Genomic DNA, 24,549 nt, shown 5'->3' on the forward strand with positions numbered 1-24,549 from the left:
CATATTTGAGTGCAGTTGTTCGACCATTGTTTGTTTTCGATGCAAAAAAAGAGATTTATTGTCATTATTTCTTTCATAACTCTTCAAAGTGTTAATGGCCCACTTTGGTGTCTTCAGATGAAAGTTGCATCATGAATCGAGCTATACATTGGTATTTTTTTCAAAATATTCGGTGGTGCAGACGGTACTTTTAGACGTCATTTAAAGTTTATTTTCAACTTTTCATGTTGAAGGTCATTATTTAATTTTTTTTAACTATTCTATTTGGAAAGCTGATAAAATTTCAATGCATTTTGATGTGCTATTTTATAATTTCCGTTGAGAAACAACAGAGTTATGTAGCTTTGAAAAATGGTTATTTTTTATTTACAAAAAATCTAACAGAAGCTAACTCAAAAAATACAAATGTTAGAAATCTGAAAAAATACATGTGTTTTTAAGTCGCAAAAACGAACCAAATTTTCAATTTTGGGGAAAACCTGAAGACCCCCGGCGCAAATTGTCAGATAATAAAAAAAAAAATCCCCAACAGTCAAACAAAATTCAGGCCATAGAATTATGATTTCTAAACAAATACAACATTTTTTCTTAAGGAAATATTAAGCTTTCATTCGCTTGAGCAAAAAATTAAGCCTAAGAACGCTCGAACATAATATTTATATTGTGATCAATGGTTATATAGTGATAAAGTATTTTATATCAAGCTTGATTATTTTTATGAATAAACATGGAAAAGTTTCGGTTTCACATATCAATAGTTTCAATATATAAACTGTGGCATTTAATGAGGAAAATAAAAAAAATAAGTAAGGATTAGGGACAGCTTTAAAAGTAATAAAACTTTCCTCCCATCGGAGAAAAATATCTCCATTCTTTTGAAGCATGTATTAACATCTCTAAAAGGGGGAAGTTTTATCAATATTTTTGTTTTATTGAACTAAGTAGTTTTTTTTTCAAATTTCTCAAAACTAGCCCAACTTTACTGTTTTGTAGTACTGAAGGTGCTCACCAATTTGTCGAGGGTTCTGCAAAGGATTAGCTCAGGTTTTGATTAAGCGTAACCATGATCGATTATTATACTGTAATTTCAAATATTGTTGGTATTTAATCATATCAATAAACAGATTAAATAGATGTTATATAAAAGAAGATAAAGAAGTGTCATTAACATTTCAATCAATTAGTAAAAAAAAATTTAACCAGTACGAGAAACATTTTACAAGCGACAATTTCCATTCCTGTCATTTAAATCAATTTGTCCTTTTTGTCTTTTTCCAGGAAAAACTTTTCAGAGCTCTGACAAAAGCGAAGAAGTTTCCACCCATCCAGCGACCCAAAAAGTGGTTCAAAGTTGACCCTCATCACAAGCTGCTGGATCCCGTCCGGGAAGAGGATTCCACCGAAAGGAAATCCCAGCAAGACGGGAGAAGCGAAAATAGTTTTGCCTTAATTAAGCAAACAGTCCGGCCAAATAAAGTGGCTTCATTATCGGAAAGTTGCGTCTGGTCCAGTAAATTAGCAATGATTCACCACCAGCCAGCCAAATACCATACGAATCCTTTGACACATTTTCTCAACTTACACAACTCGCATGCCACGGCGGCGGCAGCAGCAGCAGCAGCAGCCGCCGCAGCCGCCGCCGCCATGGATCATCGTCAACAGAACCACCACCACCACATTCACAATCAGCAGGAACATCAGCATCTCGCTCAGAAATTTGCTGGAGAACGCTTGAATGCACTGAACAACAACAACAATAACAGCATCAGTTCCAAAAACGGCGATGACGATTGCGAGAATAACCAGGACCTTATAGACAGAAGTAGTTTAGACATCGAGAATACCGATACGAATCAGTCGAGCGATGCCGAGGACAACAATATCGACATCGTTGATGATGGTGAAGAGGAGGAGGATTGCGAGGAAGATCTGTCAAGAAGTAGCGCCCATACGCCTAGCACCACTCCGTTGGATGCTGATGGCATTGGGAAATCCTTCACGATAGCTGCCATCTTAGGACTCAAGAAGAAGCACGAAGACGAGGGACACAACTTCAGCGATGTAATGAATCTGTCACTGAATAATCACAGCGGAAGTAGCTCTGCCTTCCATCAACGCACTTCCGGGAGGGATTCCGATGTCAAAACTATCTCACCAGGCCTTGATAGCAACGCAAATAATCACATATCACCGAGCCAGGTGGTGCCAACGAATCCGGCGGCCTCGAGCAACGGCCTAGTGGCTTTGCAATCGTTACACCATTTGCATGCTAATGCCGTCGGTTTCTCGGCGGCCCACCAATTTAATCAGCACCATCACCACATACCATCGGCCGTTGTTCCGAATCACTCTCCGCATCACCATCATCTACACAACCCACAAGGATTACCCCCCCTGGGAGGAGCACATTTACCCGGAAGCGGAGGTGGTGGAGGCGGGGGAGGGGGAGGAGCTACAGGAGCACAACCGAACGCTGCCCATCCCCTCCACAATCCCAACCACCATCACCATCAGCATCATCATCATCACCACCACCATCATCAGCAGCTGCAAGCAATGGCTGCGGCAGCACATCATCACGCGCAGAATCACCATCGGGACAAGTTCAAAGGTAGGTTCAACTTGCGGACTTTGCCGTCGGCTTTCGTTTTCGTCAATTTGTGCGGAAAAGGTGCTATTTATTTTTGTGACCAGATATAAATTTCTTCTTTTTTTCCGCTAAAACCCAGCTTAGTCAACAAAAAGTTTGAAACCTACTTATAAATGCATGCATTACAATTCCCTCCCAACATCTTATTTCAATCTACATGGACCTTGAATGAAAGTATTTTTGTGCAACTCAAGCCATCAAAAGTTCGTTGGACGAGCACCATAGAATTGAATCAGTTCCGAATAAAAGCTTTTTGATACTTTGAAGTTCCAAAACAAGAATTTGGAGAAAGCTAAGCTAAGAGATTCCCTTTATCCACCTAATTTAAGAACACAAAGATTAGTCTGGTTAACAAACTATATTATCACGTAGAAAGATACAATTGATTAAAAAAAAATTGCCTATAGATCTTCAATTGATCAATCAATAAATATAATAGTCTATTTCTGCCACGAAAATTCACGAAACTTTTTCTTTTCCATACTTTGCAATTCCTCTTTTAACAAAACTGGAAATATCTTTTTTTTCTTCTTTCACATTCCATCAAAAGGAGAAATTCATGGGAATGATTTGCTTAGTAACAAGTTTTTACTCCAGCCACCAAAATATGTATCTTGAAAAAGTTTCATAAAAGCTTAATAAATTCCCAATTTATGTTCTCAATATTGAGAAGATAGGTTACCTTATTCAAAATTCACGTAATGAAAAGGATTTGTTTCAATTTTACTTTATTTCTATTGCTATTCTTTTTTTCGATTATAGTCATTTTACCATCTTTACGGCATTCGCGACTTTATCAACGTTGCAGTTGGCGGATCGTTACTGAAAAACTTATCCGGTACAACTGTGTTCGATGTTTACTCTTGGGCTCGAACTCGCGGACATCGGCTCAGGAGACAACAGACTTGCCAACTGAGCTATATCACAAGCCCAGTATTGCTATTCTATTCTTTTATTATTTTATCTAAATCTATTTTATCTATTCTATTATTTTATGAAGAACATTTCGCATCTCCTTGATTGTTCATGTTTATGCATGAATGAGCGATTTAATTGAGTTGCTCAATGTCTTTTTATGTCTTCATAATCGCTTAATATTACGCTAGAAATATCTTCCTGCACAATAAATGTATAAAAAATATCAATAAAAAGTCCTAGAGTGCTAGCAAAAATTTATAGTTTTTTTTTCAGAAATCAGAGCATTGAACCCAAATTTTAAAGCAACACCTTGTCGTTAGATAAAAAAAAAGTCCAGCTCCACAGTATGAAGTAAAATTGTATGTATTTTTGTTGTCAATAAAAGCCCGTAATAGTGTTTTAAAAATTTACTCTCTGGAGCCACGATCGTTAGTGAGCTGAAAAAGAAATCTTCTCCGCTATCTCATCGGACTATTTAAAAATTAGTAGTTTTATCGGTTGTAGAAACGATAACATCCATTGAGAACTAAAAAAACCCTTGTTCAGCAAATATCCATGTGGATGAGGGAACTTCAATTTATTCAAATAGTTAAACACCTGTTCAAAAACTGGATGGGCACTTTGGTTAATTTCGTTTAACCATAATACGCTCTTTCATGTCAATATGACATTTTTGGAAGTTTGATGGCTTGTATCTTTATTTAGACGCATCCAAATAAAAAAAAACTTCTGGAACCCCAGTTGAATTGATGAAATTTTTAATTTTGCATCATTGCTTTGTTATTGACGCACCCTGAAAACCCAGACAAAATAACTCCCTTATCAGACCTTGAATGTAAATTCGACACTCTTCGCTTAAAATCGCTTTATATCTTTTTGTTTCTCAACCGATGTAGGGTAAAATACCTAGATTTCGACAGTTTTTGCTTGTTTTGTCAGAAAAACATTGTCAATATATTAATTGACTCAAGTTTTTCATCTCAAATATGACTGGTTCTATGAATCAGATTTTTTTCCTCATTCTCTACATTTTTTATTGATCGAAAGTTTAAAGAAAAAGTTTTTATTATCCTTTTACTAAAACCTTTCGATGATCTAGTTTTCGACATTCAATTTTAGTTTTCAACACAAAAAGTTTTAGGTTTCGACAAGAACATTTTCACCTCCTTTGTTAGCACAGGAATATGAGTTTTTTCATATTGGTTTTTTAAACCATGGAAACAGTATAAACATACCAAGGAAGATGGATGTCGAAAAATAGATTATTAGGTGAATTTTCTGCGCTAGTTTTCGACAGCTCAAAAAACAGTTGAAATTTCTTAAAATGTTGGCAAAATATGAAATAAATTGTCGAAAAGATTGATTTCATAACCTTATCTATCCATTGATTCCTTTTTTGTTGCTTTCAATCGAATAAAAGGGGAGTCTTTCATGATTCAAAATCATTCTTATAGCATTAAAGCAGTAGAGGACATAAAACCCTACTCAAAGCCATTTTGGAAATTAACTAAAATTCTAGAAAAGCCCCAGAAGCCAATTCCTACTTTGAAAGATGGGGATAAACTTCTTTTAACTAATTCAGAAAAAGCTCAAAAATTAGCCCAACAATTTGAGTCTGCTCATGATTTTAATTTAAACGTTGTAAGTCCAATTGATGCTCAAATTTCCCTAGAGTTTGATGATATTCTTTCTAAGCAAATTGTGTTTGAAAGTTCTTGTGAGACAAATATTGATGAACTTAAATTGATTTTCAAAAAATTTAAAAATATGAAAGCCCCGGGGGAAGATGGGATTTTCTATATTCTTATTAAAAAGTTGCCTGAAAGCACTTTAAATTTTTTAGTTAAAATCTTCAATAAATGTTTTCACTTGGCTTATTTTCCCAATAAATGGAAAAATGCCAAAGTAACTCCAATTTTGAAACCTGGAAAAAGTGCTTCAGAGCCTTCAAGTTATCGACCAATTAGTTTGCTTCCTTCTTTAAGTAAACTATTTGAGAGAGTTATTTTGAATAGAATGATGATTCACATTAATCAGAATTCTATTTTCCCTGATGAACAATTTGGTTTTCGTCATGGACATTCTACTACACATCAACTTTTGAGTGTAACTAATATGATTAACGCTAGCAAATCTGAGGGTTATTCAACTGGTGTTGCTCTTCTTGATATTGAAAAAGCTTTTGACAGTGTTTGGCACAAAGGTTTAGTAGCTAAATTAGCTCGATTTGATTTTCCTGTATATCTCACCAAAATTATTCAAAATTATTTGACTAGCCGAACTTTGCAAGTAAGCTATCAAAATTCATGCTCTGAAAGGATACCCATTAGAGCTGGTGTCCCTCAGGGTAGTATACTTGGGCCTATTTTATACAATATTTTTACTTCTGATCTTCCTGATGTCCCAGAAGGAAAAGGTAGAAGATTATTTGCTGACGATACTTTGCTTTCAGCCAAAGGTCGAAATTTACGGGTGGTACGCAGTAGATTGCAACAAAATTTAAATTCCTTTTTGAATTACTTGAAAATGTGGAAAATTTCTCCTAACGCTTCCAAAACTCAACTTATTTTATTTCCCCATAAGCCAAGAGCAAATTTTTTAAAACCTAATGAAAATCATTCCATAACTTTTAATGGGGTTTCTTTAGAATGGTCTGATCACGTGAAGTACTTGGGACTCACACTTGATCGGAATCTTTCTTTTAAGAATCACATTGAAGATATTCAATCTAAATGTAATAAATACACTAAATCTCTTTATTCTCTCATCAACAGGAAATCCCGACTTTGCCTGAAGAATAAGATGCTTATTTACAAGCAAGTCTTCCGACCAGCGATAATGTATGCAGTTCCGATTTGGTCTAGCTGCTGCGCGACGAGGAAGAAGGCCATCCAGAGGATTCAGAACAAGGTTCTGAAAATGATTTTGCGGCTTCCACCTTGGCACAGCACCGAAGATCTTCATCGGATTGCAGGCATTGAAACTATCGAAGAGATGGCCAACAAAATAATCTCCAACTTCAGAGGCAAATCGATGCAGTCTTCCATCGCAGAGATTCGCTCTCTCTACAATTAGTTTAATTCTAGGATAGCTTTAGTTTTTAGTTTAAAATATTTTTTTTTTCACTACAGGATGTTCTCCTTTATAAAAATGCTTGATTGTGCTCAGCAAATTTAAGTCGAATAAATAAATTTTAGTGATTATTGAACTATAGGGCTCTGAAAGTTCATTATTGAACTGAACACCTAATTTAATGTATTAATGTAATATAAATGTAATGATGAATTGGTACTAATAAAGATATATTTAAAAAAAATTGTTATAGCATTGAATTTCATAGGTGATTTATAATGTTACTTTTCAATTATTGATTTACAACTATTAAACAACTTATTTATAAGAATTTTTATGTTCAACGTATACTAAACTGGGGGAACAAAAATAGAAAAATATGAGCATAGATAGCTTGAGCCACCAAATAGAAAGATAAGCCTTTCATTAAAAATTTGTCGAAAACTAGCCCCTGTCGAAATCTAGAGTATCTACCCTATATAAAATGCTTAATCGTTTGATTTTTGTTTAAATTTGGAGTTTTGTATACATTTTGACTGCATGTTCCTTGTACAGTCTTACAACAGGATAGCACCACAGTAGGCTCTTCTGTACCAGGCGTCCGTGACTGTAATCAAGTTCCTGTAAAGGGTGATACGGTCAAAATTTGGTCAATATCAACATAACGTATTTCTTTCAATTTTGCATTTAAAAAACCTGAACACCCCTCATTTTGAAGGTGTGTGTGTGTAGAATGGCTCCTATTTTTAATTTGAAATTCACTCTTCAGTTGTCAAAATGCCGTCCAAGGAAGAAGACCAGCGTATCAAAATTTTGCTAACGCATCGCGAAAATCCGAGCTACTCTCACGCAAAGCTGGCAAAATCGCTAAAAGTTGGCAAATCAACCGTTACAAATGTAATTAAAGTGTTTGGGGAACGTTTGTCGACATCCAGGAAGTTTGGATCGGGGGGAAATCGAAAACCGGAAGCCTCTGAGACGACAAAGAGAGTTGCCGGTAGTTTCAAGCGAAACCCTAACCTCTCTCTCCGAGATGCCGCAAATAAGCTGGGTGTATCGTCTACAACCGTGCATCGAACCAAAAAACGAGCCGGACTATCGACTTACAAGAAGGTAGTGACTCCAAATCGCGATGATAAACAAAATACGACGACCAAAGCGCGATCCCGGAAGCTGTACACGACGATGCTGACGAAGTTTGACTGCGTGGTAATGGACGACGAAACCTGTTGGAGCACCAAGCAGCTTCCGAGTCAGGAGTTTTATACGGCAAAAGGAAGGGGAAAGGTAGCAGATATTTTCAAGCACATGAAACCGTCAAAGTTCGCGAAGAAATATCTGGTTTGGCAAGCCATCTGCACCTGTGGCTTGAAAAGCAGCATTTTCATAGCTTCCGGGACTGTCAACCAAGAAATTTACGTGAAAGAGTGTTTGAATAAACGTCTGCTGCCTTTCCTGAAGAACACGGTTGTTCCGTACTTTTTTGGCCGGATTTGGCATATTGCCATTACGGTAAAAAGGCCATGGAGTGGTACGCCGCCAACAACGTGCAGGTGGTTCCCAAGGACAAGAACCCTCCCAACACGCCAGAGCTCCGCCCAATTGAGAAATACTGGGCTATTGCCAAGCGGAACCTATAGAAGAACAAAAAAACTGCCAAGGGCGAGCAGCACTTCAAGGCAAACTGGCTTCCTGCGGTGAAGATGGTGGACAAGGTGGCTGTACAAAATCTGATGGTAAGCGTAAGGCCCGGCAATTCGGATTTGGAAAAGCGGAAGACTAACTGAAATTTTGTCCTGAATTTTATACTAATTAAACTTGAAAAAGAAATTTAATTTGATTTTTTAAATAAACGATTTCACCGATTTGCACGCGTTTTCCCTTGACCAAATTTTGACCGTATCACTCTTTATAGTGTTTGTGAACGTCCACGGACCAGCATTTTTTTCCAAAAAATAATCCCGCTGTTTGTTTTTTTTTTTAACGTCAAGTCAGTTCAAGCTTTTAATGACAAACGAATTTTATTCTATACCCGACATTTTGGTAAATTGTGTTGTGTAATTACAGAAAATGTGGGATGTTAGACTAACCAAAAATACACTAGACCATCAACTCACAGGGCACAGAAGCAACATGAACATGCTAAAACAGAAGAATGATAAAATCACAACAAAAATAAAAACAACAGAGAACACAACTGAAATTACTTCCACAACAGAAACAACAGAAAAAACATCTAACAACTCCGCACCAACAGAAATAAAAAAAAACTCAAAGAGAAAGATAACACACTTATGATCAAAAACAGGTCACACATTCAATCTAAGTTAAACAAGGGTGTTAGATTCAAGCTACAACAAACCCACCTTGTATTTTGGAAACGTGTCATATTTTTAATATAGGTAAACTGTATAAAAAGCACCAGCGGGGTAGCATGGCCCATGCCATTATTTAAAAAAAAAAAAACTCAACTTATGGCTACGAATGATGCTTTTCTTCATTTTTGTTGCGGCAAACAAGCTTCTCTATCATTTCTTTGAAAATTTCATTAAAAATGACTTGATTTCTTAGAAACAGAAGGATAAATCGAATCTGCGTGAAACTTGTAATTTTTCATGATTAACATTTAAGGCTTTATGGCAAACTACACTGCGCAGACTAATAAGATTTCAGCTTTTCTTTTTTCCAATCGTACGCTCAAATTTAGAATGCTGTTAACTTTTGAGAAAAAGCGAATATCAAAGCGAAATGTCATTCTTTTTATTTGCTGATCCCCAAATTACGATAAGAATGCATAATTATATAAAATTTCATCGGCAGTTTGTCCTATGCCTTCGTCGCGATCGGATGTGTTTTCTCCCTCGATATTGTGAAAAGGCAATGATTAGTTTTTTCTATAGTGGTGATAAATAACCGTAGTGCTCGCGATGAGCCCATCGCCCGGGGACTATCCCGGTAGAACTGTTCCGGAATGGTTGGACCACGAGAATCTACACGGCCGTTTATACTATCTGACCCTGAAAGCTGAAAACGGATACGAGCTACCAAAAAATCCATTTGTGATCTCGCGATTTATTGCAGATCATGTAGGGGCCATTGAAGGAGGATTTATAGAACGCAGGAATAACTGGTACGTGCTGAAGATCAGAAATAAAGATCAGATTAGATTGCTTGCCAAGTTAACTCAACTCGGAAACGGCACCCCAATTTCGGTTGGCCGTCATCCTCAATTAAACCAAAAGAAATTTGTCGTTACATGTAGAGACGTAGAAGGCATGTCAGATGAGGAACTTTTAAAAGAACTAACTCCGCAAAAAATCATTAATGTCAGACGTATCACCAAAAAACGGCTACGGGAGTTGTAGGTACATCTACTTTAGTTCTTACTAGTAACAGCACAGTTGTTCCTGAATTTTTAAACTTTGGCTTTTTGAGAGTCCGTACCCTTCCGTATTATTCCCAGCCCCTTCTTTGTCGCCAATGTTTAAAGTATGGACATCCGAAAATAAAATGTCAGCAACAGACACGAACATGCAAAAATTGTTCGAAATCGCACGAGAATGAATAAGACAATTGTACATCTCCCAGTTATTGCCACAATTGTTCAGGAAAGCATGGGCCCATCGATAGATGCTGTCCTTTGTGGATAGCAGAAACAGCAACGCTGAAGATAAGTACCGATCAAAATTTACCAATAGCAACAGCACGAAGAATGGTTCAGACTAACAGCAGCAGCACGAGCTACGCGAACGTAGCGAAACAGAATACCACTCAACAGCATAATCAAAAACACGAAACCACCGCAACAACCGAACCAACAGCAGCAGCGGCAACAACAACAACAACAAGTAAACCAACAGAAACGCACGAGATTGGACAACAATACACCACCTCAACGACCGTCAGCCGAAGCACCAAAGCAGAAACAAAGTTTGAATCTCGAATCACCCCCCAGGAAACGAAACCCCGTCTTAGCTCAGACCTCACCTCCCGCGCCTTCAAACCGTGAAGGAGCGAGTGATGCTGAGGTATATATTGCGCCAAATTCTATTCCTCCAGGAGGAGCTCGATCAACACGAAGTCGATCACGCATCGACACAAATGAGTGATCTTCTCTTTCTACCCTCTCCTACTTCCCATTTCTTTTCCCTTCTTTTTTATTCAATAATTATTAAGTGGAACTCCCCGGCACAAAAATACTTTTATGAGTAAAATGCCTCAAAACATAGATTTACCAATAAATATTAAAAAAATGAAATTTCATCCTTTTTAAGTTTAAAAGGTGCGCCGAAATTTGTTTCGAAAAAATCATCTGTCGCCATATTTACCGCGATATCAGCCAAGAAATTCAATTTCGTTGCCTACATGAAGGCGTTTTACCTATAACGATATCAAAAAGTATAATTCAAAAAGCGAAATTTTCGATACGTTTAGCAATAACAAATGAGTTTTTGCCAAAGTATGCATAATTTACACAAATGCGATGAACATGTTACTGAACTTTTAATCAAACAATCATTATATTATTAGTGTTCTCTAGCTGGTTGAGTTTTTAGCAAAAATATCCGACATCTGTCAAAAATATTGAAAACGATAACACGCCGAGGGAAATCAAAGAAGATATGGTTTCACAGAGTTCTACCGCCTTAAAGTTACAGCTAAGTGTTTTCTCGATGTTTGGTGAGGTTTTCAAATTAAATAGTAGACTCTTTTTTAGTTTTATGGATGATCTCTAAATCAAAAACTCCATTTACAGTGAAACTAAGCTTTAACGGAATCAAAACAGTACGCTTTTACAAAAGCAAGATACAACGACTGTTTGTAGGTAGGGTTAGATTATAGCTATATAACCGAAACAACACACATTTTCTGTAATTAAACAATACAATTTACACTTTTTAGAATCCCTGAAGATGGTGTCATACGACACCGAAACGTTGGGTTTAGAATAAAACTCGTTTGTCATTAAACCGCTGGATTAATGCATTAATCCCGCTTGTTGATTTTAGCTTAGTTTACTTTCTTTCTTTTGCGGATAGCTTGTTTTCTAGTTATCGGACATACAAAATTTTGACAGCACTATCCGACCTATTGTTTTTTTTTTTCAAATTTTAGAATTCAGAAGTTTTAAAGATATTTACCATGCGTATGAGATGCATACGAGAAAAAGAAAAAAAATGTTTGGCACAGTTTCAAAAATTGTCAAAATTGTCCACGAAATTCAAATCATGGAGTGAAGCACATGATCGGTCAACTACGGTTAAGGGTCATCAGGAAAGTCAAGGCTCATAACTGAATTGTTAATATTCAAAAAGCGATAAACTAAGTGTAGATCGCTGAAGTGAGACTTCAAAGCCGCATACGATACGATCGACCGTAAAGAGCTATGGAAAATTATGGACGAGAACAGCTTTTCCGGGAAGCTGATCAGACTGATCAAGGCGACGATGGATGGAACACAGTGCTGTGTGCGGATCTCGGGTGAATTGTCGAGTTCATTCGAATCGCGCAGGGAGCTTCGACAAGGTGATGGTCTATCCTGCATGATGTTCAACGTGGCGCTAGAAGGTGTTATTCGACGAGCGGTGGGCGAAATGCGGGGCACGATTTTCGACAGATCCAGTCAACTTATCTGCTTTGCCGATGACATTGATATAGTCGGCAGATCATCTGCGGCGGTGGAGGAGATCTACCGCAAACTGAAACGCGAAGCAGGAAGGATTGGGTTGATGATTAATACGTCCAAGACAAAGTACATGCTGGCCTGCGGATCCGAGACCGACCGAACCCGCTTGTCCAGTAATAACAAGGTCACGATCGACGGCGACGAGCTGGAGATAGTCGAAGACTTTGTCTATCTCGGTTCACTGGTGACCGCAGACAATGACACCAGCCGTGAGATCCGGAGGCGAATTATCAGCGGAAGTCGTGCCTACTATGGACTCCACAAGCAACTGCGGTCGAGAAGACTTAGCCCTCGCACGAAGTGTAACCTGTATACGACGCTCATTAGACCGGTTGTTCTCTACGGGCACGAGACATGGATATTACTCGAGGAGGACCTGCGTACACTCGGAGTATTCGAGCGACGAGTGTTAAGAACCATCTTTGGCGGCGTACAGGAGAACGGAGTGTGGAGGCGAAGGATGAACCACGAGCTCGCGCGACTCTACGGCGAACCCAGTATCCAGAAGGTGGTGAAAGCTGGCCGGATACGCTGGGCAGCACATGTTGCGAGAATGCCGGACGACTGTCCTGCAAAACAGGTGTTCGCTACGAATCCGGTAGGAACAAGACGAGCAGGGGCGCAACGAGCGAGGTGGTTAGACCAAGTGGAGCGTGATCTGGCGAACGTGGGGTGCCCGAGAAATTGGAGAACGGTTGCTATGAACCGAGTGAATTTTAGGAATTATGTTCGTCAAGTTATGTCGTAAGACGGAATACTATGTAAATAAAATAAATAAAAATAAGATCGCTGAAGTGTAGATCGTTTCAGAGCTCGTAAGCTGTATAGCTGCAATGAGATAGGTGATTTGTGATGGACGACAAAATTTATGAAACATTTCTTATAAAAAACGATACCTATTTTTTCATATTTTTCATGAATTATCATAACATTACCTTCATAGAAAGTATTTCGATCAAAAGATTGGTTTTTAAGATATACGCATTCATAACTGTCCCATTTCTAAATAAACTAAGCTTTACATCTGTAGCTGTAGCTGTATATTTCTTTATTTTTTCAACCAAAAAATAGATTGAACAAAGTTTTCTGAGACTACGATACACCCGTCATTTTTAAGGATAGTTGGATAAACCCCGTCTAAAGGCGGGTCAGGTATTGGAGGTGAATAAGGCTCTTTTCTGTAACTTCTAAGCATTAATTCTGTTTAAGAACCCAATTAGTGATGCTTCGCCAAAGCTCTTCGAAGTACGTAAAGCATTTACTCTCTGGAGCCACGATTGGAAAAAAGTTAGAATATTTTCAGCCTACCTTAAGGCGGCATAAAAGGTTGTTACACCAAAAATCGATTGTGTTATGTTGTTCTCGTAGTCTATTTATTCCAACGAAGGGCCAGTTATGATTTAAAAACATCTCGAAGCCATCAGATATTTTCGAAGGCCACGGTGTTGTAGAATTTCAAAGTAACTTTTTCCTGAGCTGATGTCTACAGCTTCAACATTTTCTACAGTGATTAGAACTATTGTCCAAAGCTATTGGACTATGAGTAATCATGTTCGATTTCTAAAACAAAGCTTAAACTTTTAGAAAAGGGTGAAGTCTTCCAGTATGTTGCAAAAAAAGTTCAAAACTATTTTTTTATTTATCAACTTGTTTAAACAGTCCATTCTATGAATGTACGAAATCTAACTTTTTTTTATTTATCTACTAGTTGAAACAGTCCGTTCTATGAACGCACGGAACCTTATGCATTCTAAATGTTAATTTCACTTTTTTTTTATGTTTGCCTCTTGCAGATCTCTCCAAGAAATCATCGCTTTCATCATCGGCAGCTCTCAAAAGCAAAAGAGTCCGAACTATTTTCACACCTGAACAACTAGAACGACTGGAAGCCGAATTCGAACGCCAGCAGTATATGGTCGGCCCGGAGCGCCTATATTTGGCCCATACCCTGCAGCTCACTGAAGCACAGGTAGTTTTTACTTCAAATGTAAATAATAGCTTCAATAATTGATTTCTAAAAACAAATTTTCATTCAAGGTCAAAGTATGGTTCCAAAACCGACGGATAAAATGGCGCAAGCATCATCTGGAAATCACCCAACAAAGGTTAGCCCTGATCCGGCAACGCCAGATTGCCAGCGGCGTTGTTCCATCACAAATGGGGGCTGGGTTGAATGTCGGTGAGCAAGTGTCCCATTCTCCTGCGCCAGCCAATCAACAACAACAGCAACATCAGCTAACCACCAATAGCAGCGGACGGTTGACTTACGGTGGAGGAGCGGAATCTCCAGAATTGACCATTTGTACCGATTCTCTTGATGCTCGAAGTGTGAGCGAAAGTGATGACTAGAAGCACTCCTGGTTTGGTGCACTCAATACAGGGATATTTATAAATGTTTGTTTTAAGTTTCAATAAAATGTACTTATTTATGTAAATAATTGAAATTCAATTGATTTTTTATAATTTTTCATACTGAATCTCAGTTTCAGCTAGAAGCTTGAAACAACCTTCACACTTTCCCTTTCTTACTGTCAATACAATTTCTAAAATCCTTGCCTCTCAATAATTTTACTCTTAATTTGTCAATGGCATATCATTACTTTAATTTTTATAATGTTTAAAATGTGAAAACAATATTGTAATACAAAATAAAACATTGTGTAGACGGTAGAAAAAATGTGAATAAAATGTTATCAGCAAACATCGATGCGTTTTAAATAGCACGTAGATAATTATGTCACTCACTATTGTCTAGCTTGAGAGCGGGAATTTCCCTGAAAGCTTAAACTTACTGTAAGTTTAAAATTACATACCTATATTTGCTAGTTTTTAGCTATAAACTCTTGAATGTTGATTGCAGTCCATCTATCAAAAGTTTACAACTTAAAATAATGCATATAAAATAAGCTTGCAAAAATTCTAATACATGTAAGGGAAAACTGTACAGAACGCACCAGATAAGCATTAACGCTATTAACAACGCTAAAAATCATGTAAGAATCGAATTGATTTTTTTTAACGGGGATTTATTTAACGTTATAACGTCTTACTAGAAAGAAAAATAACGATAAAAACTCAATTTCGAATTTATTTTTATTAAAAACTCAACCAGCTAGAGAGCACACCATGGGGTAGAACGCCGAAACTAGTGGACAGAACGCACCATACCGGAAAGGTGGTCAGAAATATTATACCTAATGATTATATGGAATATAATTGGTCGCGATTCGACCAGACCGAACTGAACGCCATAAACTTGATTTCGAGAAAATCGAGTTCGAAGTTCACAGCCCGAGAGTAGGCGTCGACTCGATGGCGGCGCACGCGTTTTTTTTTCTCCGTACGTGGAAATTGAGTAATTTGGGGTTTTTATAGTGAAAGTTATCTATGAAACTTGACAAAAAAGTTTTGATCGGATAGCAAGGATATGTGTTGTACCAGGAGGGTTCTTTTTCGTGTCTTGGGCCGCTTAACTGTGTTTTTTTCGGAATTCGCCCACGGGGGCTTGAAATGAATCGGAACTCTTCAGCTCCCATGTGTTGATTTATTCTGTCTTTTTCCGGAAGAAAGACTGGTGATCTGGGTTATTAGATGGTGTACAAAATTCCAATCAACTCGAAAATTTTAAGTGTTTTAAAAATGAATATAGAAAAAATTAAAAAAAATCTATAAAGTTATGCATGGTGGCATTGAAGATTGATTTTCTATCGTTCCCGCATCGTGTAATGTGATTTTTCTACGCATGTTTTTCGGTTCCAAAAACTGCCGGTTTCGGCTTGCTGTGTTTTTTTCGTTAGTCAATACCTAATTAAATTCATGGAAAATAAAAAATGGGATATGGTTTCGCTGACGAATTAATTTTATAATTTTCTTGTGCTTGAGTGAGGTGCATTTGAAATACATATGAAATATCAACAAACTTTCATCACGTAAGCTGGTTTTCGCTTTCATTCACAACGCTTAATGGAGAAATGCAGCGCAAAGATAAGTATCCATTATAATTTTCTACTCGATTAATACTTTCGACAACGTATAAAAAGAAATCATAGACGCAAATGGTAAGCTTATTATTAGTGGACAACGTTTGAGGTAAGTAAAATTACTAGGGAAAATTTTTGAAAAAATCTTTCGAGTCCTAAACGGACTTCGAAAGGTTTTATGTTTTACTAATATTTTTTTTCTCTTCTTTATTTTCAAAAGCGAGTAAAGGCGCTCTATCCTTGGTCGATGACCAGAAATGATTGTACACCTAAATCCAAAACAATTCAACTAAGAAAACTAAAGCTTATAATTTTTAGTAACGTTTATTAATTTCATAAATTTCATAAATTTCTACAAAATGCTTCTCTTCAAGTTTTGTGATTTCTGTGTACAAAATAAATCATTTCCAGCCGCTAAAGGATGGTCCTAGTGATTGGAGTAGTTAATTAACATTAAACATGGCTTCTTCATCAAGGAGCAATTTCTTAGCATGCTTCCAACGATACAGCCCATTTGAAACGTATGGTACTGGTGGTCCACGTTTCTTCTGTTCCTGTGTTCCAGATGTCTCTGCGTTCTCTGCTCCATGGTAGGCCCAACCATTTTATGTTTTTGATCATTTTAATGTTTTTATGTTAAAATGAGGAAAAGCATAAACAAAGACAAGAAGAATAATATCATACTTTTATTATTCTTTGGGACTCAGACATAAGTTCTGGCTGTGGAAGTACGATTAGTGAATCGAGTTCGAAGTTCACAGCCCTACCAATTGATACCATTTCATCAGATATCTTATTTAATCATTTTACCATCACATTTAGACTCTTATAAAGCCATTGTGGCATCCTCCAAACCATTCCTTCCTTCATCCTATCATTTCAAACCATCATCTTTAAACACACATCTCAGAATCCTCAAATTCCCAAAATCATCATAAACTGCAAGACCCCACATGCAGCAGTAAAAACCTATTCAACTGCAAGACCTCACAGTCTTAGCAAGTAAACTTTTTTGCTTTCCTTTACAGTAATCATAAACATAACAATCACTTTAAATGTTACCCTTCCTGAACCGAGCAATAAATTATGCATTGCCAGCATTCCTTCAAGCCATTCCGTAAAACCCAAACATGACCCAGAGAAGAACTTTTTAAGCCATTCCGTAAAAAACCAAACATGACCCAGAGAAGAACTCGGTCATAAACAAATAACTGCTACCACATGTTTACAAACATGTTTACCAATCAGATAGCGCGTCGTCTTCCTGAATTCCGCTTTACTCGTTTCGGCTTAACTTTAAGTTACCACCTAAGTACGTTCGAGAAATAAAATCAATCTGAAACCAACTTCAAACCAAGTAAGATATCAGTGATCCGAAAGTCCGATTGCCTCACCATCGAGGTTATACTGGTCGATTTCTGATTACACATCAAGCAGAAAACTGAACTTTAATAGCATTATGTTTGCACCCAGTTCACTCTGGTCGAACAAAAATGTTTAAAAAATTGTCATGCACTATCATTTGACTGGGCAATTTGTTCTAAACGTAGGAGCCTACTTATAGGCGGTTTACGAGCAGCACCCAACGAGTATGGCTGATGCTTGAAAAATGTTTTTTTTTCGTTGAGCCAGAGTGAACCGAGCCATACAAATTTCGCACTTTTGAAAAGCGGAATATCTGTGATTTTAACTTACCGGTTGCGTTCTGAACGACAGTAAGCAATAAAATAAAGCATCTTTTATTGTTAAATGTCAAAAATCCTAACATTCCCTTAAGTAAATTGGAAAACAAAATTCAAGGGATTCGGTTCAGTCTGGCTGAACGAGATTTTAATAAATGTTAACAATTCGCAACATGAAGTTTTTAGCTACGGGAACGTTTCTTACCATAAAATTTATTAGATATTAGCTTCTGACAAACCGAAGAACTGTTTTGAAAAGAAAAAAAAACCAACACACATAAGCTTATTTCGCACAAAATCAGTTTCATGACCAAAACATGCTTTTCACCTTCATCTAAAAGCTGGCTCTCAGTTCACTTTGGCGCAACGCATTTTTGCCATTTCCACTGTCTGCAACATTGAAATTTTCTAATAAATCAGAAAAAATAGTAAAAATGTTCTGATTTTCATTGGATAGGTAGTTTATCATGTTTCGCATCCGTTGCAATAGATAACTCAATTTTTTTCAAATTGGCGTTCAGTTCGGTCTGGTCGAATTGCGACCAATTATTGTTACATCATTTTTTTTTTATTTACGACACTTTACCATCCTTGTGGCATTCGTGTCTGTAGTGTTACATCAAATGTCATATTCATCGCATTTTTGTAAACTAAACATACTTTGGCGAAAACTCATTTGTTATTGCTAAACGTATTGAAAATTTCGATTTTTGAAATACACTTTTTGATATCGTTATAGGTAAAACGCCTTCAAGTAGGCAACGAAATTCAATTTCTTGGTTATGCAGTCTTATCGTAATTTGGGAGTCAGCAAATAAAAAGAATGACATTTCGCTTTGATATTCGGTTTTTCCCAAAGTTAACAGCATTCCAAATTTGAGCGTAAAACACGTGGTCTGGCGCGCATTCTTTCCTAATTTTGATATGATTGTTTTTAGTTAAAATTTGTGAAAAGTTATTGAAATATAAAAACAATATTTATAGTCATCCGAAGAGGCATACGATTGGAAAAATGGAAAGCTGAAATTTTATTAGTCTGCGCAGTCTAGTTTGCCATAAAACCTTAAATGTTAATCATGAAAAATAACAAGTTTCACGTAGTTTCGATTTATCCTTCTGTTTCTAAGAATTTAAGTCGTTTTAATGAAATTTTCACCTAACAAATGATAGAGAAGCTTGTTTGCCGCAAAAAAATTGAAGAAAGGTTGGTGAATTTTTAAAAATAATCACATGAGCCATCTTACGCTGTTCGCTCGTATAGGATTTCAAAGAAATTAATAACATTCTTTTGAATCCCAAGAAGGGAAATCTATAAAGTCTGTTGAAAGTAGTGTTTTATTCAAATAATGATGAGTATGATTCTAATAGTTTATCAAATTTGAAAAAAAAAATCAAAAATCTATGAACAACCCTGAAAATTTGTAGAAAAAAATACTATAATATTATAATTAAATTATTTATAAAATACATTCAAGGACAAAACAATTCAATAAAATAAACCTTTTTAAGGAATGAATAAGTTGAAATTTCGCCATTTCTGGAAACTGGAAACGATTTCTGATATTACATCAAATTTTAAGATTTTAGCAACGTTTTCAACTCGCTTTTAATGTTTTTTGTACCTACTTAATTTGTACATTACGATGGCAAAGGATGTATGGGAAAATATTCCTGATCGAATTTTGATAACTGACCATAAACTAAGAAAATCTTTTAAATCTGAAGATTGCCGCAGCCCGTGACGTAGAGGCCTTCAAGTCTTCTAAGCCAGCGGGTATGAGATCGAATCCCGGTCACGGCATACATAATACATTTTCCGTGGGTTGGTGGTTTTAGCATTTGTAAGATGCTAGCCATCACACCCTGAAAAGATGAACGCTTAGAGTAGAGTAAAGAAAAAGGAATCTCTTCGAGGAAACATTAGTTTCATTGAGATCCTGTATGTGTTTGTGTTCGTTTATAAAAATAATTTCAAGAACCAAGAATATAATCTTGAACCTAGATTCTATGACAAATTTGATACAAAATGACAAATTTTACTTAAAAAATTTGTGAAATTATAAAGAAAAAATAAATTTTAATTAATTCAAATATTTCAAAAATGGTTCAAACTCAAATGCTGAGACGTTGATTATCGCTGTGGTTCAGCCTCAGAAGACTTTCAATGGAATAGGCGAAGAACTGTTCAAACGTCTTTTTCATTAATTTTAAAAACCTTGATAAATTTTCGTTTTTGAGAAAAAAACGATGCAAATAATGTCCCTGTTTTGTAAGAAAGAATGTTTACGAAGAAGTTCGGATTAATTGAAACTAAAAAAAAAAACTTTCCAAAAACGACAAAAAATTGTTTTGTTGGCGGTGATAAATTTCTCTGAAAAGACTTCAAATAAATAACACATGAATACTTTTTATCTTTCCTTTTAAATTGCTATTTCCTTTGTTATCTTAGTTGTGGTCTTAGTTATAAAATAAAATGCTAACGTATAATTTAAGTTTTACTTTAATCATTATATTGATGCTAAATACACAGAGAAACCAATACCCCTTCCTGTTTTTGGAAGTGGACGGTGAAAGTGCTTCTGTGATGATGTGTATTAGTTTTTTTTAACATTTAACAACGTTCCGAAAATATATGTTAAAAGGAAAAAAAATTTGAAAAATCCTCAATATTTGACAAATATTTCAAATATTCAGGAATAATAATCTCGATGTTAAAGCTTTGTATTTCATTCGATATATAAGCGTTAACCGCTTCGAAAAGATAATATCATTGCAAAATTAATAACAAATGGTCGGGATTCGACCAGACCGAACTGAACGCCAATTTAAAAAAAAAATGAGTTATCTATAATTGTTCCGGATACGAAACATAATAAACTACCTGCTCAATGAAAATCACAACATTTTTCCTATTTTTTTCTGATTTTATTAGAAAATTTCAATGTTGCAGACAGTTGAAATGGCAAAAAAGCGTCGCACCAAAGTGAACTGAGGGCCACCTTAGAGGTAAAGATAAAAAGTCTGTTTCGGTAATTAAAACTGATTTTATGCGAAATAAACTTATGTGTGTTGGTTTTTTCGATTCAAAACAGTTCTTCGGCTTATCACGAACTAACATCTGATAAATTAAATGATAAAAAACGTTCCTGTGGTTAAAAACTTCATATTTCGGATTGTAAGCATTTGTTAAAATTTCGCTCCGTCAGACTGAACCGAATCCCTTGAGTTTTGTTTTCCAATTTACTTAAAGGGATGTTAGAATTTTTAACATTTAACGATAAAAGATACTTGATTTTATTGCTTATTGTCGTTCAGAACGCAACCGGTAAGTAACAATCAAAGATATTCCGGATTTCAAAAGTGCGAAATTTGTATGGCTCGGTTAGAAGGTGGTATGAAAAAAACCTAGCAATTGCTTTTGCTAAATCAAATCGTGCAGTCGAGTAGTCACTTGAAGCAATTGCTTCGGTTGCTATGAATAAAGCTTGTTTTGACAGCTGTTTTCTCTGACAGAATCTTTTACTTTTAGAACAAGCTAGTTTGGTATGAATAAAGCCCAAATCTGAAGCCACTGCTCGACAAATCTCCAAGCAATTGCTCTATTTTCTAAGCATGCTCGGTAGCAGACTTTTCTAATAAAAAAAATCTTTTATAACGTCATAAATTTATCAAATTGGCAATTTTGCACTTCAAAACAATTCAAATAGGCATTTTCAACATGGATAAACAAAAAAAGAAGATAAACCCAATTTTTCTTCATATTCTTGGCGTTGTATGGAATGATGTCATTACATGAAATTGAACAAATCTTAGGGGAGATGGGGGCATAATGGCCACCTTAAGGAAAACGGTTATTTAACCATAGAAAATAGCTATAATATGGAGGGTACATTATTGTTTCGTGTTCAGACACTTGAAAAGCCTATTCCCTAACGGGCTGAAACGTGAAAAACTAGATGAAAACGTTAAAAAATGCTTTTGAAAAATTTTGCTAAAAGCTGAAAACCAGCCCCCCAGAGGCAGTATGAGCACCATTAATCAGAGCAAGATGTGCGTTTTTGCCGGAGAATCTAGCAGCGAATTCAATTCGATGAAGTCAGGTGAGTCGTAGATTCATCAAACAAAGCAATAACAAAATAATCTAGGTCTGTTTGTAGAATACAAACAATTCACGCACGCTCATACATTAAGTGCTTTGTTCGGAGGATGATGCTACTAGCCGTATAATGTAACAATAAATAAATCGATCATGAATTGTGAATGGAAAAAATCACCTCGAACAGAAATCTAACTCTAGTCTTTTGATTACCTCTCCGACACTTTACCAATAGGCTAAATTGTCGGATGAAAACTAGTCAAGGTGTGGCGCTATAAATCAATTTTAAATCGCTGCTTGAATCTACGGCAGAAAATGCTCATTATGCCTCGATAATATGGTGCTCTATATGCCCCTAGTCAACAAATTTAAGTTAAAACGTGTTTTAAAATTGATAAAAGTGAAAAATCAAAAACTTTATGATTGTAAAAATTGAGAAACAATGTGTACATCATGTTGCAGTGCGTACATTATAGATCAAGGTTATTTTAAGATCATAAGAGCTTATTTCGTGGTGCTCAAAAATTATAATATTTTCGTAACTTGAGAACCAAGCTAGTTTTTTTTAAATATCTCTGTAAAGATGATTTAAGAAAATACGCACTTTCGTAGAAAAGCGTAGTTCTCATTATGCTTCGGGTGCTCGTTATGCCCTCATCTCCCCTACATGAAATTGACAAATCGAATAGCAAACATTCCAGATTACCGGAAATAGTGGAGGAATTCTAAACTGACCCGAACTTGGAATAACATTTTAATAATTTTTAATGTTTTTTTTTAAGTTTCAACTAAACAAACATTTTTTATTGACTATTGAACATGCGCTTTTTAGAGTTTTTCATGCATTGCCTAAAATACTTTTCGATCGTTCTTACCCGCACCGCTGAGATCGTGGCTGTTTTAGCCGTAATTTTCAATTTTCTGTCGGTTTTATTTTAATTCACTTAGAAAACTACAGATTCTGCTTGTTGGATAGTTATATTTTTCAAAGCAAAAGCTATGTTCTAAAGCCTCCTGAGCAATTGCTAAACCTCATTCTTATCACTATCTGGCTCAACAAAAAAAAACATTTTCCAAGCATCAGCCATACGTTTTGGGTGCTGCTCGTAAAGCGCCTATTAGTAGGCTCCAAATTGCCCATTCAAATAATAGCGCATGGCAATTTTTTATACATTTTGGTTCGACCAGAGTGAACTGGGTGCAAACATATTGCTATTAAAATTCAGTTTTCGGCTTATTGTGTAATCAGAAATCGACCAGTATAGCCTCGACGGCTTTATAAGAGTCTTAATGTGATGTAGGAATGATTAAATTAGATATCTAATGAAATGGTATCAATTTGTAGGGCTGTTAACACGTTCGTCGCCCAAAAAAAATCTCAGAGCATGAAAGTAAAGCGAGAGAGCTTCAGATTTACAACGCGTGGCAGAACTGAGCGGCAACCTTGCTTAAGAGAGCCGTCACCCATATATGGGTGACGTGGCGACGAACGTGTTAAGTTGAACTCGATTTACTCGAAATCCAGTTTATGGTTTTCAGTTCGGTCTGGTCGAATCCCGACCAAATAGGAATTAATGATAAAAAAAACGATGTTCCGTGTTCGTGCATCGTTTTCGATCTTAATTTACACAAATTTTTCTAGCTGTGTAGACTGCAATTCAAATTGACCCGTTTGTTTAAAAGATTTTTCACTCCTGATGTAGACGAGTGTCGCTGAAAACCTCAAAAAATTACAAGTCTGAAACTCGATCCTGAATTCTAGTTGTTTTCTTTTGTTCATTTGCGTCCGAATTCATCAGCGTAAAAACAAGCGTTAACCAAATCAAAATTTCTCAAATATCAAACTCGTTCTTTTAGTTTCGTTCACTCAAAAATTTTATTTTATCTTCCTTTCAATTTTGTCAATCTTAAAAAAGTTCATCGACCCATCCGAGAGCCATTTTGTTAAAAGGATAGTGCATCATGGTAGAAAAAATTTCTTATAGGGATAAATCATTCATCGTGTCGCTCGCCCATCTCTACTTATTTTTTGTAAATATTTAGCTGTCAAAAGTTGACCTCGTTGTGTGAGTGTGTGCGTGAAGACGTCTGAAGGCGTTAGAAGAGTTATTAGGGCGCAGAGAGCCTGACTAGGGTGGTCATAATTCGAATTATTTCTTTTAACTGTTTTCAAAATTTACGATTTCCTCATTTTTAAGTAAAATTTAAATTTTTTACTTTTATTAGGGATGTTAAGGAGTTCAAATTTTTACCTTCGTTTGAGCGTCTATTGAGAAGATCAAAAACTTCACAAACTTGATTAATGAATTGAGATTGTTTTGTGTTGATTTTTTTATTCATTAAACCGCCCTAGCTTTTGCTGTTTACTAGCGAGTTTTCTTCATGCGTTGCGTGACAAAAACAAAAACAGAATCACGTTGGTGTTGGTGTCGTTTCGTGTTGGCCTGCTGCCCTGCTTGAAGGAA

The 24,549-nt window shown here is 36.2% G+C and overlaps 1 protein-coding gene across 1 annotated transcript in view; it reads left to right on the forward strand.

Annotated features, from left to right (window-relative positions):
• LOC129755886 (homeobox protein goosecoid-like) overlaps positions 1-15,016 on the forward strand; it is a 370,053-nt gene extending 355,037 nt beyond the window's left edge. Inside the window, exons 2-4 of the mRNA XM_055752583.1 lie at positions 1,279-2,611; positions 14,120-14,295; positions 14,364-15,016. Of these exons, the coding sequence (XP_055608558.1) occupies positions 1,522-2,611; positions 14,120-14,295; positions 14,364-14,675 (1,578 nt within the window). The 5' untranslated portion in view covers positions 1,279-1,521 and the 3' untranslated portion in view covers positions 14,676-15,016. The remainder of the gene's footprint in view (positions 1-1,278; positions 2,612-14,119; positions 14,296-14,363) is intronic.
• Positions 15,017-24,549: the final 9,533 nt, after the last annotated feature.

Source organism: Uranotaenia lowii, chromosome 3 (assembly GCF_029784155.1).
Source record: "Uranotaenia lowii strain MFRU-FL chromosome 3, ASM2978415v1, whole genome shotgun sequence".
In the NCBI taxonomy this organism is placed as follows: Eukaryota; Metazoa; Arthropoda; class Insecta; order Diptera; family Culicidae; genus Uranotaenia; species Uranotaenia lowii.